This window comes from Rhagoletis pomonella, unplaced genomic scaffold (genome assembly GCF_013731165.1).
Source record: "Rhagoletis pomonella isolate Grant_MI unplaced genomic scaffold, Rhpom_1.0 Rhpom_scaffold_01166, whole genome shotgun sequence".
Taxonomy (NCBI): Eukaryota; Metazoa; Arthropoda; class Insecta; order Diptera; family Tephritidae; genus Rhagoletis; species Rhagoletis pomonella.
The window spans coordinates 30,564-44,130 of NW_023459720.1; the positions used below are offsets into that span (position 1 = coordinate 30,564).

At 33.1% G+C, this 13,567-nt stretch overlaps 1 protein-coding gene across 1 annotated transcript; it reads right to left on the bottom strand.

The window, feature by feature from the left end:
* Nucleotides 1–9,017: 9,017 nt before the first annotated feature.
* LOC118752016 (ubiquitin carboxyl-terminal hydrolase MINDY-3 homolog) lies at nt 9,018–12,956 on the bottom strand. The gene is made up of 8 exons (XM_036486840.1): nt 12,755–12,956; nt 12,155–12,301; nt 11,928–12,061; nt 11,468–11,863; nt 11,107–11,398; nt 10,888–11,047; nt 10,557–10,716; nt 9,018–10,498 (listed from the first exon to the last, which is right to left on the bottom strand). Exons 1-8 carry the CDS (start codon nt 12,792–12,794, stop codon nt 10,352–10,354), a joined length of 1,476 nt encoding a protein of 491 aa, XP_036342733.1. The 5' UTR covers nt 12,795–12,956; the 3' UTR covers nt 9,018–10,351.
* Between the last annotated feature and the right edge of the window lie 611 nt (nt 12,957–13,567).

A 13,567-nucleotide genomic window follows, 5' to 3' on the forward strand; every position in this document is an offset into this window, starting at 1 on the left:
TCCATCGTTTTCGCACCTATGTATTTAAGAACATTGATAAATGTTTGCATATAAATTTAGCTATATGTATATATATATATATGTATATATGTATGTCTGACATTTCATAGAAATTATATAGGCACTCAACTCGCTACATGAGTTTATGGTTTATTTTTATTTCGTTTTTAAAAACATTTTTGCGAATTAGTTAATTTAATATACCACAAATGCATATGCACATTAGGCATATGACTTTTTTATACCAGAGCGCACTTGCGCACACGGGTATTATAACTTTGTTCACATAACGGTTGTTTGTAACAGGCAAAACGATTCGAGACAGATATAGACAAATAATGATCAGAATGAAAAAAAATATATCGATTAAGCGGTGACTGTCTGTCCCTCTATGCACTTGATAACTCGATAAAAATTTAAAAATTTTTCAGTGTAGGACGGATGGTATTGAAAATGTGCAATATCCACGCCTACCTCCCATGTAACGGTAGTTTTCAGAAATACGAAAACTCCAATATTTTAGTGGTGAAATTCAAATTACTTAATTTTAAATTTTTACTTTTTTTTTGTGGTATTTTCGAATTTGTACTATTTTACATAGTTGAAAGTCACAGCAAGTTTGAATATTTTCGCAGGTTTAGAAAATAACAAAACTTCGAAAATTTTTAATTTTATGAAATTATTAAATTTCTTGAGATTTCTTATTTTTAGGATAATTTCCAAAATTTTAAAAACTATCGGCATCTGGGAGGTTCTAGAAATTTTGGTAAAATGAGAATATTTTGAAATGTACAAAACTGTTGAGATTTTAGAAATTTTTATATTTTCCAAAATTTTGAGAATTTTATTTATTCTGAAATCCATCGTAAAATGTAGATGTGAAACATCACAAATTGTCGAAAAATTCTTATGTTCATGGCACTGGCATATAAAACCTAGACAATTTTTAGAATTCTAAAATATATTAACATTTTTGAAAAATTCCAAAAATTTGCCACCTTTCTGAACAATTAATTTTGCGCTTTGTCTACTTCAGTACATACTACTTTAGTTGTTATTCATTTGAAAAATTTAACTTTTTTTCATTTTCGGCGAAATATTAAATCTTATCAAAAGCTTTCATAATTTTTGGCTCAGTACAAATTTGTTGTGTACCAAAGGGTACGAGTATACAATTAAAGAAAAAACTCATATGCCTAATGTACAAATTTTTGTATTTAAGTCCATAGAAGATGCTTATTTTAAATGCTGCGTTGAAAGGAATATTTGTGTTGGTTTTTGTTTTTGCTGCTTGTGGCTTACTTTTGAAACTGCACCGAAATAATTAATGAATTTGAGCGCAATGCAGCTGCCACTGTCCATTCGGTATTGTTGCTGACTTGAACTGTCATTAAAATTTAACGCTATTTTAGTTTGTAAGTTTTTAATTTTCCTATATAAGCACATTGTAATTGACTTATGGCGTTTTCGTTTCTACCAAAAAAATGTTGCCTTCTCTTTGCCCTCTACGCACAAATACTAAGAAGAGGGCAATGAGAAGGCAATTTGTTTTTTGTAGAAACGAAAACGCCATTAAATCTATGCATTATACACAAAATATTAGATACAAAATTTATATAATATATTGACAAACATTCTTACAGTCGTGCTTACACTCGTCCAGGTACCTATTATACTCATTGGCATAAAATATTAGTTTTATAATTTTTTTTTTATTTTTATTAATTTTTTCTTAGCATATAAATTACGTTCAACTAAAAATAAATCGCAAATTATTGCTGGCTGCCTCGAGTGCAATGGTACATTTTAATGATTTTAATTGAATCTAAATTAAGTTGATTTAAGACAAAAATATGATAAAAGCGAAATCTTTAGTACAGCAATTGGATGGCGTAAGTACATAAATAACTACGTCATTTGCAGTTGCAGTTTCTCAGTTTTCGGCAAGACATACATATGTATATTAGATTGCATCACTCCCCATACAAAAAAAAAAAAAAAATCGGCACTGTTTTTCCATTGGAATTATAAAATGTATTATTTTTTAAGACGTCCACCAAAATATTTCGGAAAAATATTAGATTTACGTGAGCAGCGACCGATTTGAAAATACCTCCAAAAATGGAATAAAAATAGTTTCTTAACGATTTTTATTGAAAAAAATGCTCTCAAATGACGAAACGGTTTAAGCTTAAAAAAATTGCGTAAAAATATTTTTAACAAATTTTTAAAAAATTTTGAACGGAATCGTAATAATGAGATTTTTGAAGCTTTTTTTTAACTATTTTCAATGATTGGTACGAACATTATTCAAAGTTGAATTAAGATGCGTTGGTATTTGAAAAAAAAATTGGGACGCGAATGACTTCTTGTACAATAAATGAAAATAGTGGGAAAATACCTTTCTACCGAGATCCCATAAGTCTAAATCAGAATAGTTTTGGCCCCGTTATTTAAGTTTTTCGTAAATCAATCTTAGAAAAACGTAAAAAAACATCATCAACAATCTCATTATTACGATTCCGTTGTAAATTTTTTTTTAATACTTTTATGCAGATTTTTTAAGCTTAATCTGTTTTGCCATCTGAGGGGACTTTTTTCAAAAAGTTCTTTAAGAAACTATTTTTTTTATATATAAAAAACTGAAATTTTTGGAGGTATTTTCAAATCGGTCCAGCTCGCTTAAATCTAAATATTTTTCCGAAATATTTTGCTGGACGTCTTATAATATAATAGATTTTGTAAACCCGGCGAAAAAATCGCAATTTTTTTTTTGGTGATGCAGTCTAATGTATATACATATGTAATAGCATATTGCTGCAATAGCGTGCCCATCATATGACTTTATTTATTACTTCTGTTCATTGGTTTACACTTTAATGGCTTTTAAATCCTTCGCAATGATTAAGAATGCTATAATTTTCGAAAGTGATATTTAAAAGTTCTTATTATTGCAACCATAAACATAATTTTTGCGGTAACTTTGAATGTATTAAGCATGCACATAATTTAAAGAAGTGTTTTCTGTTGGGGTGCAGAGCAAATTTTTGTTCAATTTCAATAGCACACGCTTATACGAGTACTATAGCTAATGAACGCTATTTTGTAGTCATAAAAATTTCAGGATACGTTCGCTCAAAATTGTCCTAGTTACATACAAATATATATTCAACATCGCTTATTAGATGACAGGATTCGGCAGCCGTGGAATTAGCAGGCTAGGCTTCTCTTAAATATTGGTAAAGCTCAACATCAGCTCACCTTGATGCAACAACTGCATAAAAATAACTAGATGAAAAGGAAAGCATGGTTGACTTGCGATCCATTTATGGAGATCGTATAACTAACTTACTTCAGCCAAGGAACGTATACGCTTCTGGGCATTGGAGAACGTAGGTTAGGCGTTGAAAATCTGCAATCGCAATGGACATACAGGAGGCGCAGTGACGAGTTTGACAAAGAAGAACTCAGACCAATGTAGAGTGACGATGCACATGTTTCGGAAGGTGAGACGACAATTTAAAAACAGCAAAGTCTCTGGAGCCGATATGATACCGGCTGAGTAGTGGCGAAGACCAAAAAGGACAAAAAACACCCATAGAACTCTAATCATATGGGTGTCAGTACTGGGGGAAATTGAGGTTAACTGCCAATCTGATGAATTTACGCTTTTACAGCTCAACCTAATATTACCAGCGTGAGTTTTTCTACGCACGCACGCAAGTTTTTCACATTTGTTTAACCGAAGTCAATTTGCGTCGGTGATTTCTCAGAGTTTCACTTCTGTCAAATTTATAGAACTTTGTTGAGCGAAATTTGAATTCGTAGTCGCGCCAAAATGTCAAATGAGCACAAATCTTGGAATTTGGGTTAGCTTTTTATGCACGCCGTTTAATTTCGGTTGGTTCCATACAAGTAGTATGTGCATGAGAAATTTTTGACAGTAAACTGCCGGCGTGCGTGAATATTAGGTTGGCCTGTTAGACAATTTGTTAGAGATCACACAAATTTGATAAATAAAGAAAAAAAATTAGCGAAACGGCAACGCTGACTCTCACCCCTTGGAACACAAAAAAAAAAGAATCAAGCGCAGCAGAATTTTTCTGCATTTTGTATAAATTTCAAATGGCGAGAGCCAATTGACGAAAGTTTTTGTTCTCAGTACAAACCGACAAACAGTTCTGGAACTAATAAAAAGAATAGTTTCTTCGAAATACACCTGATCTTCATTTTACGCGGTCTTTTTTTATGCGGCTCTTTCAAAATCTCCCAATTACCTAATTTACGCGGTTCAACTCTTTTGTTCATTTTGAAAAATATGTTCGCCAAAAGTGCTATCAAACGCCCCAAGAAAACTTACAAAAAATTTTAGCTATTTGTTAAAAAAAAACAATTAAAATATTTTCGTAAAATTGTGAAAAAATTATATAGAGACTCATGCCAAAATGAAGCCAAGATTTCATAGACGCCATATGTTTTGTTCTGGGCTGGTTTAGCTGTATAGTATAGTATAGTAGAATAGTAGGAGTTGGAGAATTCGGACGCAAAGTAATACCATAGAAAGATGGCAGCATTAATCCTGATTAAAGGCGCAGTTGATCTGATCAAAATTAGCAACAAAAAAGCAGTATTGCGCATTAAGCGAGCCGGGAGGTCGTGGGTTCAAATTTTTTTTTATATCTTTCATATATTGCCTACATTTTTTTAATGTAATTTTACACAAATAAGTCCTCATTCAATTTCAATTGCATTCCTATCTGAATCAGTAAGGTGTCTGCATTACCGACGACGAAGTAGATGTGCAGGCTAGTGTTGCGTGTTTTCTGCGTTCCACTTTTTTTGTGTATTGGCGAGTGTTGTCATCGAAAATGCCCCTGATCCGCATTAAATTTAAGAATAAGCTTTAGGGCTTAATTCATACTAACTGCAGTTATGTCCCAAAATAATTCCGAATTATCTTACTTTAACTCTTCTTTAACGCAATTTTCTCATTTGACGCTAACTAACCGCCGACTAACCTTGTAAACCGGGGATCAAGTGTATATTCAAACAATAACATTCGATCATGCATTTCAAAAACATCTGTTTAATGTTTAAGTAAACAGAAACTCATTTGGCAATAAAACATTGCCGGTCAACGCAAAGAAAACACACATTGTTTGAAGAGGAAAAAACACATTCATTAAAAAGACGAAATTTGTGTTGTTTTCTATATGGTATATTTATAGACACTTGTTATTGTTATTACTCTTTTTATGGTAGCGTTTTTTTTTTTTGAATTTTATAATGCGGTATTTTTATAGCCGCCCACAACTTTGCTACAGCATAAACAAACCCGGCAGTGAAAAATTATCAATTGTTAAAAATAAAGAAAGTCCATAAATACCTCACTATTAATTGGCTATGACAAAACTTACTTAAACAGAGTTGAGAGTTTTTTCTTTAAAAGTTTCTATTTAAAAATCCTCATACATATACTTTTTCGAATTCAGGATAAATAAAATGAAGTTCGAAATTTTATATTTCGAATTTTTATTATTTTATTTTAAGGCATATCAAACAGGTAGTAGCATTACAGCAAAAACAACATTTGCGTGTATTTTGTTGTTGCTTCTGGTAGCGAATATGTCAAAAACAGCTGATTTTTTACTTCTAAATCAAAGCGTGCGAGATAAAAAAAAATAAAAATTCATTGAGATTGGTTAAAATAAAAATTGTTGCAACTTTTTTTCTTAGTAAATTTGTTTGCTTTTCGAAGCATTTATCTATCCATCCTTTGCAAAACCCAGTAATCAGCGGCTGCTGAGTTGGGCAAAAGTTCCAAAGGCTGTTATTCAATCGCTTGTTTTGAAAGGTTTCACATGTAAATAGAATTTAACAATTTAGAATTTTTGTAAGAAGAAATTAAAAATATTTGACATTTTCGAGACAAAATAATTAAAAAAAAAAATAAAATAAAAATCAGCTGCTCTACTGATATTACTTTTTTAACGTGCCTTATATATTATCATTTTGATGTTATGTCTGAGGGAATTATAGGACCACGCAGAATATGTAAACAAATGAACAAATATGCAATGTTGAATATAAATGAAATAAATAAAAATTTTAAGAATAAAGAAATAACAAAATGCTTTTTTATTGATATTTTATGTCCAAAAGTTTGTAATGCATTGGTATTCAGGTCTGATTTTTTTGCGGCCATCGCCCCGTAAAAGTAGTTAGCTTTTTTCGATCGAAATATATAGATATGAACAGCTGATCGCGTGATTAGTATACCAATTAGCTCACGAATCAGCTGGAATTTTACTGGAACGTCATTCATATATATTTTTTCTTATAAACTGAGAAGATAGATGCAAACATTGCATTCATGTTAGAAAACTCATGTACTACATACATATATTATACAAAATTAATGGAAATCCATGTCTTGGCAATGCCTTTGATGCGCATGTCTTGACCGATTTTACGCGACTGACAAATTAGCTTTAGCCTTCATCATTAATTTTTCATGCTATGCCGCGAAAGCTGTAAAGCAGAACCAGCCGTCGACATTTACCAAAACAGTACAACATGACCGAATGTGTGCTACAGCGAAACTGAAGAAAATTAAAAATTCCAAATGTCATACAACATGAAAAGCGCCATCTCAAAAACTCGCAGCCAACAACCAACAACCAACAGTTGATGGTGTCAATAAAAATTATAGCCGCAAATCAAAGCGGTGCAGGCAGAAAGCATCCCATCTCGATCGCTTGATCGGCTATGGGGATGACAGCATGTTTTCCATTACATTTATTTACATACATACATATGTGTCTATTAACAAATATAAATTAATGCATATTAGCATTGGAATCAATTCTATACGCTGTGGTTGGCTTTTATTTAAAATCTTTGCTGACAGCGCATTTCCATTGAAGCGTTGCATACATGGTGAAGTGAAGAATGAAGAAGCCGCAGCAAAATCCGTTTTTTTTTTCAATCCTCGTTCGCCTGAGGAACGGCAACATTGGCGTAGCGAATGGATATTGGCTGCGTCTATGCTGATATGTACTATGTACTATGCATTGGATTAGGTAGCTATGTTCATTTGGATGGTCCAAAAGTGCTATGAAAAAGTAAAGTCGGGAGACTGCTTTTACAAAAACTGAAGTTGATTTTTTTAAATTTTGTTCGTAACGGTGCAAAAAAAAAAAGTCAAAAATCAACGGGATTTTTTAGCCGTTTATACTTCATTAGACTTAAATTGTATGGGCTATAGGTACGGTGACCATATTTATGAAAGCCGAATACGGGACAAAAAAATAATTTTGCAAATTTGTTCCATAACAGCTTACAGATCTTAAAGCCTTCTTCAATGATCCTAGATGCATTAGCCCTGAAACAGTATCCTTATAGTAACATAACGAATTTGTAGGATAATTTTCTCGAGATTTTTACCCCATAAAAATTGTTAAAAAAATCGTTAAGTTTAAAGTTGCTAAGGCTTACCAATAACTTTTGGCAATTTTTTTTGTTGACGGGGTTACGCATCTTTTTCATACAAAGTATGTTCGACCTTTTTTTTTTTAAAGAGAAGCAAATGAGCACCACTTTTCACTTGCACTTTATAATACACAATTTTTATGAGTTACAAAACTGCAAACCAAATTTTTTTCTAAAGATTCCAATTAAAAAGTTTGAAATTTTGTTGATACGTTGTAGAACTAATTTTTATAGTTTTTTGCACAAAGTGGTATTATATGCTTTTTGTTAGGAAAATAGCTTTATTTTCATAAAATAAATAAGTAAAATAGGAAAAATTGCCAAAACTTACTGAAATGTCGAGTCCTTATTTCTGTTTTAGTCACTATACATATTAGCGTGGTAATAGCAAAAATATGGTTCATTATGCTCTAAAAAATAACTTTGTGAACTGTTAAAATTTTTGGTTAATATCCTAGGCTCGCCCAAGTCCATCAAAGCTCAAGTACTAAAAAAATTTTTTTCTTAGCTAACTTCGGTTCTATACAAAAAAGGTCCATATACCAAATTCTGTAGGACTATTTTATTTTTGTAGTGCAATTTATGTATTGTAGTGCAATTGTGCGATTTTAATAAAAAAATGTGTTAATTAATTTTTATTTTTTGAGCATATTGAACTCTGATGGACTTGGGAGAGCCTAGGATATTGACCAAAAAATTCCAAATTCCACACAGATTTTTTTTAAAGCATAATGAACCATATTTTCGCTATTACCAATCAAAATTCTAAATAAGCGGATTTTCGGCCCACGCTAATATGTATTCCTCGATTCGAATCACAGGCATTCAGATTAGAAAATAATAACTGTTTATGGAGAAAATGAGCATCATATATGTACCAACATCACATAAAACTTGTTCATAGGCATGCCATTTTAATGAGCTACTAAGGCGTCGAAACCCCGAATACGGGACAAATACAGGGCATCAAAAGAAATACAGAACGTTTGGCGTGCCGTATAAATGTATAATAAATTACCAGGACAATGGGCAAAAAAAAGGACTGTCCCGTATAATACAGAACGGATGGTCACCGTAGCTATACGGCTAAAAATAGTAGATATCAACGCCTTGCATCAGGGTCATGTACAGCGTTCAATACTCCTTGTTCAAAAATGAAGTAATCAGGGCTACCACGAATTCGAATGCCTGCTACGAATACGAAAAAATTGCTGTCACTGAATCCAAAGCGAATTATATACATTCGCCTTAACTGAATCCGAGTTAACTCGAAAATATCGTATGCCGTTTTGAGCACCCTACCTCAGCGATCGCGATGGCCGAGTGACCAAAGTACTTAACTGTCAATTGAGAGGTGCGAGTTCGAGTCCGAGTCGCTGGGCAGAGAGGGGCTTTTATTCTTTTTTTATATATTTAAATTAAACTGAAAATGCTATGTATATACATATACATATGTATGTATGTACTCACTTTGTTTTAGTAAATAAACTACTATTTCATTAAAAATGTAAAACCAGCAAAAAAATTTTCATGTGTGTGTTTTTTATTATTTTCTATATTACTTTTCATGTATTTAATTAAGACTTAGATAATATGCACAACATTCTTGGTTCAAATTGTTTTATTAAATGGATATTTGTTCACTGTGCAAACCTTTTATGTCGTACACTTTTCAAAATGTTCATCTATTTAATTTGGGTAAATGTTTTTAAATTGTATACCAATACATAGTTATATTATTTTATAGTTACGAATGCAAAACGAAATCGACCAGTTTATCGACGACTTGCATTATAAAGGCCATAAAAGGAATTTAACCGCTGAAAAATCTATTTTTAGTATAAGAAATTGACCGATTAAATAAAAAGTCAAATTGGAGGAATTTAATACAAGGGACATGCATGCATAAATAAGTAACTGAATAAGAAGCTTCATAAATAATACTACATATGTATAAATAGATATTGCGTAAACTTTTGTGGCAATCGGGGTTTCGAAAATTTTAGATTCAAACGTTCGAGTATTTTTTGAAAAATTGCAAGACAATAAAATCCTTTTGGTTTTTTGTTTTTAATGTGTTGCATTCCTCTATTGAAATTTTCTATGCTGCCTTCTATATTTGTATGTTATTATTTTCAAAAGATTTCGTTTTGTGCCTATTTCAACATGAAACGCTAATATGCGTGATTTAGGCATCTTTTCCTTTGTTGTGTACTGGTAGTTATTTATTTTAATGAACTACAATTAGTGGTTTAAGAGTTAATCGAATAAAACTTCTGTTAAATGTATTAACTATTAATTTGTTTTGCCTTTGCGTAACATTTATATTTATGTATTTGTTCTCATTGTTTTAGAATGCATAAGCTTGCTTGTATGCTCCTTGTTTTCTATGTGTTTAGTTTATTGCGAGAACAACAAACCTGTTCCTAAAATATCGCTAATCTATTGCATTTATGTTTGTTTGTATGTATGTATACTGGAACAATAATATATTTTTCATATTTTTCCTTGCAAATATATATTTTTTTAGTAAAGTATATAGGAATTAGAGATAAAAAAGCATTAGAGGTGCTGAAAAAATATGTTAAATATAATATAGTATGTATAACAAAAAACAGTTTTCGTTTTGCTTTTAAAAATATGCTATTCTGTTTACTGCTATGGATGTGTCTTTCAAAATTGCAGTACTTCAAATTTAGTGCCATATTAGCTGTAGCGTATCTATTGCTCTGCTTTTCTATGGATTAGAGATGGTAAATTGCGGAACTGAATATCAATATCATATTTGCTTTAAATTAGCGATTCGACTTTTGTGTTTTATGCACTACTGCATACAAAGTTGGCTTATAACTATGTATCGTCAATTCAACGATGGTATCCGCATATCATGCCAATTAATTTCAATATTTGGCCACTTCGTTTGCAAGCAAGTGAGCATCGGATTTGAGATGCACACAGATTTTAGATCACTTTCAAGTAATATAGCTGACCCCTTACAGTAACGTACCTATTAACAGATAAAATACAGTTATGAACACAAGAAAGGTTCCTTACTATGAACGTACCTTGTTGCCCTCATTTGAACCTGGTATTCCGTTGTAGTGCATTAAGTCGAATGTGTCAGGGGTTGATCGTTTTTCCTGTGGGAAGAATTCATCCATAAATGCATTTAGAAGAATAATGTGTAACCCTTCAGGATCGAGTCGCTTTTGCATGATTTCCACGCTGTAAGAGTAATTTTAAGTTTGATATTTAGTTAACCAAATAGTATAATGCAGAAAAAAAAATTACAAGTCACTTTAGTTTTGACTGAGGTTAATTATACTACTAGTAAAATAGCAAAAAAACTTAAGAGTTTAGCCAAAAGTCAACTAAAACCCTTTCAATATGACTTACTATTCAGGCTCATTAACCAAGTCCAGTGCGGCTAAGACATCTTGCAAGACGTCAGCTGGTATAAAATTATTGCCTTCTGGATCGTACGACTTGAAAACTCGTCTTGCCAACTCAGACGGCGTCTCCGGTGACACCAGTCGCTTCTCATTGCTGAATAGAACTGTTAAGAGGAAAAGGTCAATTAGTAACCGCTAAAATGATAAGACAAACTCTATTCACCTGTCAAATGAGTCTCAGAACCCATCACCCAAACAGGATTTTTCGGATTTTTAAAGAATGAACCCACAGTACAATATCGCATTTGCTCCATTAATGTTATAAATCCAATATCGCTTTGCTCGTTGATGCCGCGCAATTTCAAACCGCCAACATCCTGATCATTATCCCAGACATGTGCTACGGCACGTCCAGTCAGCATTAGGTTGATAAGCGCTTGTGAACCATATCCATAGGTGTTGTGTATCAGGGGTTCAGATGTGTCAGACAATTCCGAAATAACATTTTCAATATTCTGTATCATAACAACAGCAAAGTAAAACATTATTATGTTATTAATTATGGAACGCCATTGCTTCCTAACCTTAGTGAGCAGCACTGAATAGAGGAAGAGCAGTAAGCCATATTGGCCAGAGAGCACCTGCCAGTGTTCCGAATAATATTTCTCCACTTCTTCAATCGACTCGAAGTTCAGCACGTGCAGACCCTCATGATATGCATCCGAAGAGACTTCACGAGCTTCTGCTATACGCACCGATGTTGCCGACGGTATGCTAGCATCAGCAGTTTGGGTCACAGCCTCTTCCAAAGCAGCAGCACTGAGCTTCACATCTGGAATGTCGCTTGCAGCATTTACTTCTTTGGCCTCGGCACATGTCTCCAGTGGCAGCGTGACAATTCTGTAGCGTTGTGCGGAACACTTACTTAGGATAGCGCATATCGCCTGAATTAATAGGCGTCGACATTTATCCTCAGTTAGCTGCAACACAATGATTAAAAGGGTATAGTGTTGAAATCTTTCTTAGGCGTTGTAATTTACTTACATCTTTAAGGAAATGACCTGGCGTGTCCATTATAAGAATTTTCAACAGGTTTGCCTGTACGGGCGCTATCACAGCACATGGTCCACCCTCTTTCTGCACCAAAGCAGACGGTTCAGTATCACTAAATTCAAAGCCTATAAAATTAAAACAAAGACGTTTATTTTTAGATAACCACACCTTTTTACTGCACTGAGTCACTATACCTTATTTTAGACATATGTACTAACCTTGGGACCAACGACGAAACACATCTACTCGTATGGTCGAACCCCACAGCAATTTGCGAATCTCTTGTAGCTCTTGTGCGGCATTATACGATGCAGCGGCTTGATTCGATCCCGGCCGATCTTTACTGACATCATTGCATGCTTTTTCTGAAAACAAAATTAAACGGAAACTATGTAATCGTATCTCTTATATTTTGCATTTTAATTGCTTTCAAATATGCGAAATCGGATAAAACGCCACTACAGCTGGTCATATTGGATAGTAACCAAAGCCACTCCAAGTGCCTATTTGGGTTTGTCCGTTTTCTTGGAGCTGCGCTTGTACACAAATTGAGGTTAAGTTGCCTCAAGGTAATTGGAATGCAGAAGAAAAATTAATTTCACGAGATCTTAAAAAAAACATTTTGATGCAGAAATTTTACCACATTCTAACAATTTTGATGAAGTTACGTTAATATTAAACTTATAGGAAATTAATGGCAAACAAAAGCGGATACTAGAATACACAATTAAATATACACAAACATACAGATAGTGGCAATAATTTATCAAATTCCTTTCTGCAAGTGGACAAAAGCCACAAAACATTCTAACACCCACCGCTCTCCATTCTTATCGATTGTGGTTCACTGGAAGGCATCTGACACTTATTTAGGTACAAATGCAACTTCTTCTCGTCCTATTTACACCATTTCAATTTATGTTTATTTATAAAAAAAATCAACACTTTTTATTAAATGCACTCCAAATTTGACACAAAATTAGATTGCCTTGGTGCAACGCAGTGCTGCCACATTACAGGTTACTGAATGCACTTCGATAAATGGATGGTTTTTGCCAAAGAACGTAAATAGATTTACGTTCTTTGGGAATACAAACGTTAGAAATAATTTCGAAATTAAAATGAATAATTACAGGTTGGGCGAAGGCGTATCGTTCATTAATAATTAAAAAATGTGAAATTTTACTGTTTCCCACTTCTTTGCAGATTTCACAAATTTGTTTACGGTGGCAGTATCAACAGTTGCCGGCAGGTGCCGCTGAAAACAATATGCGACCTTGCGTCATTGCAACAAGCAGTGCTACCGGACCAATTCTAATAATTTTGGAATTTTGCTTTAAAAGTTATCCTGGATATGACAGAATTTAAGAACGACCTCCATAACAAATTTATCCATATGCGTGCGTTTGACAATTTCGCTTAGAAGTCGAAATTCGTATAACTTTCACACTTGTTCATGATGCATTAACACAAGGTTGTATCAGTTGTGACAGCTCGATTTGACACTGCCTTAGCTCAGTAGAATGAGAAGAAAAACGGGAAGAAATTAATCCCCATATGGGGGAAAAGTATAAAATTTCACATTTTCTCCTTAACAAAATTTGCTTTTTTATAATATATTCGTTATGAAA

Excerpts from the sequence above, each read along its gene's own strand:
- LOC118752016 (XM_036486840.1), bottom strand. The coding sequence starts at position 12,794 with ATGCCTTCCAGTGAACCACAATCGATAAGAATGGAGAGCG. Across the intron at positions 11,048-11,106 it reads TTCTGAGACTCATTTGACAG|TTCTATTCAGCAATGAGAAG; the intron begins GTGAATAGAGTT and ends TCCTCTTAACAG. Across the intron at positions 10,717-10,887 it reads TTGGTTAATGAGCCTGAATA|CGTGGAAATCATGCAAAAGC; the intron begins GTAAGTCATATT and ends TTACTCTTACAG.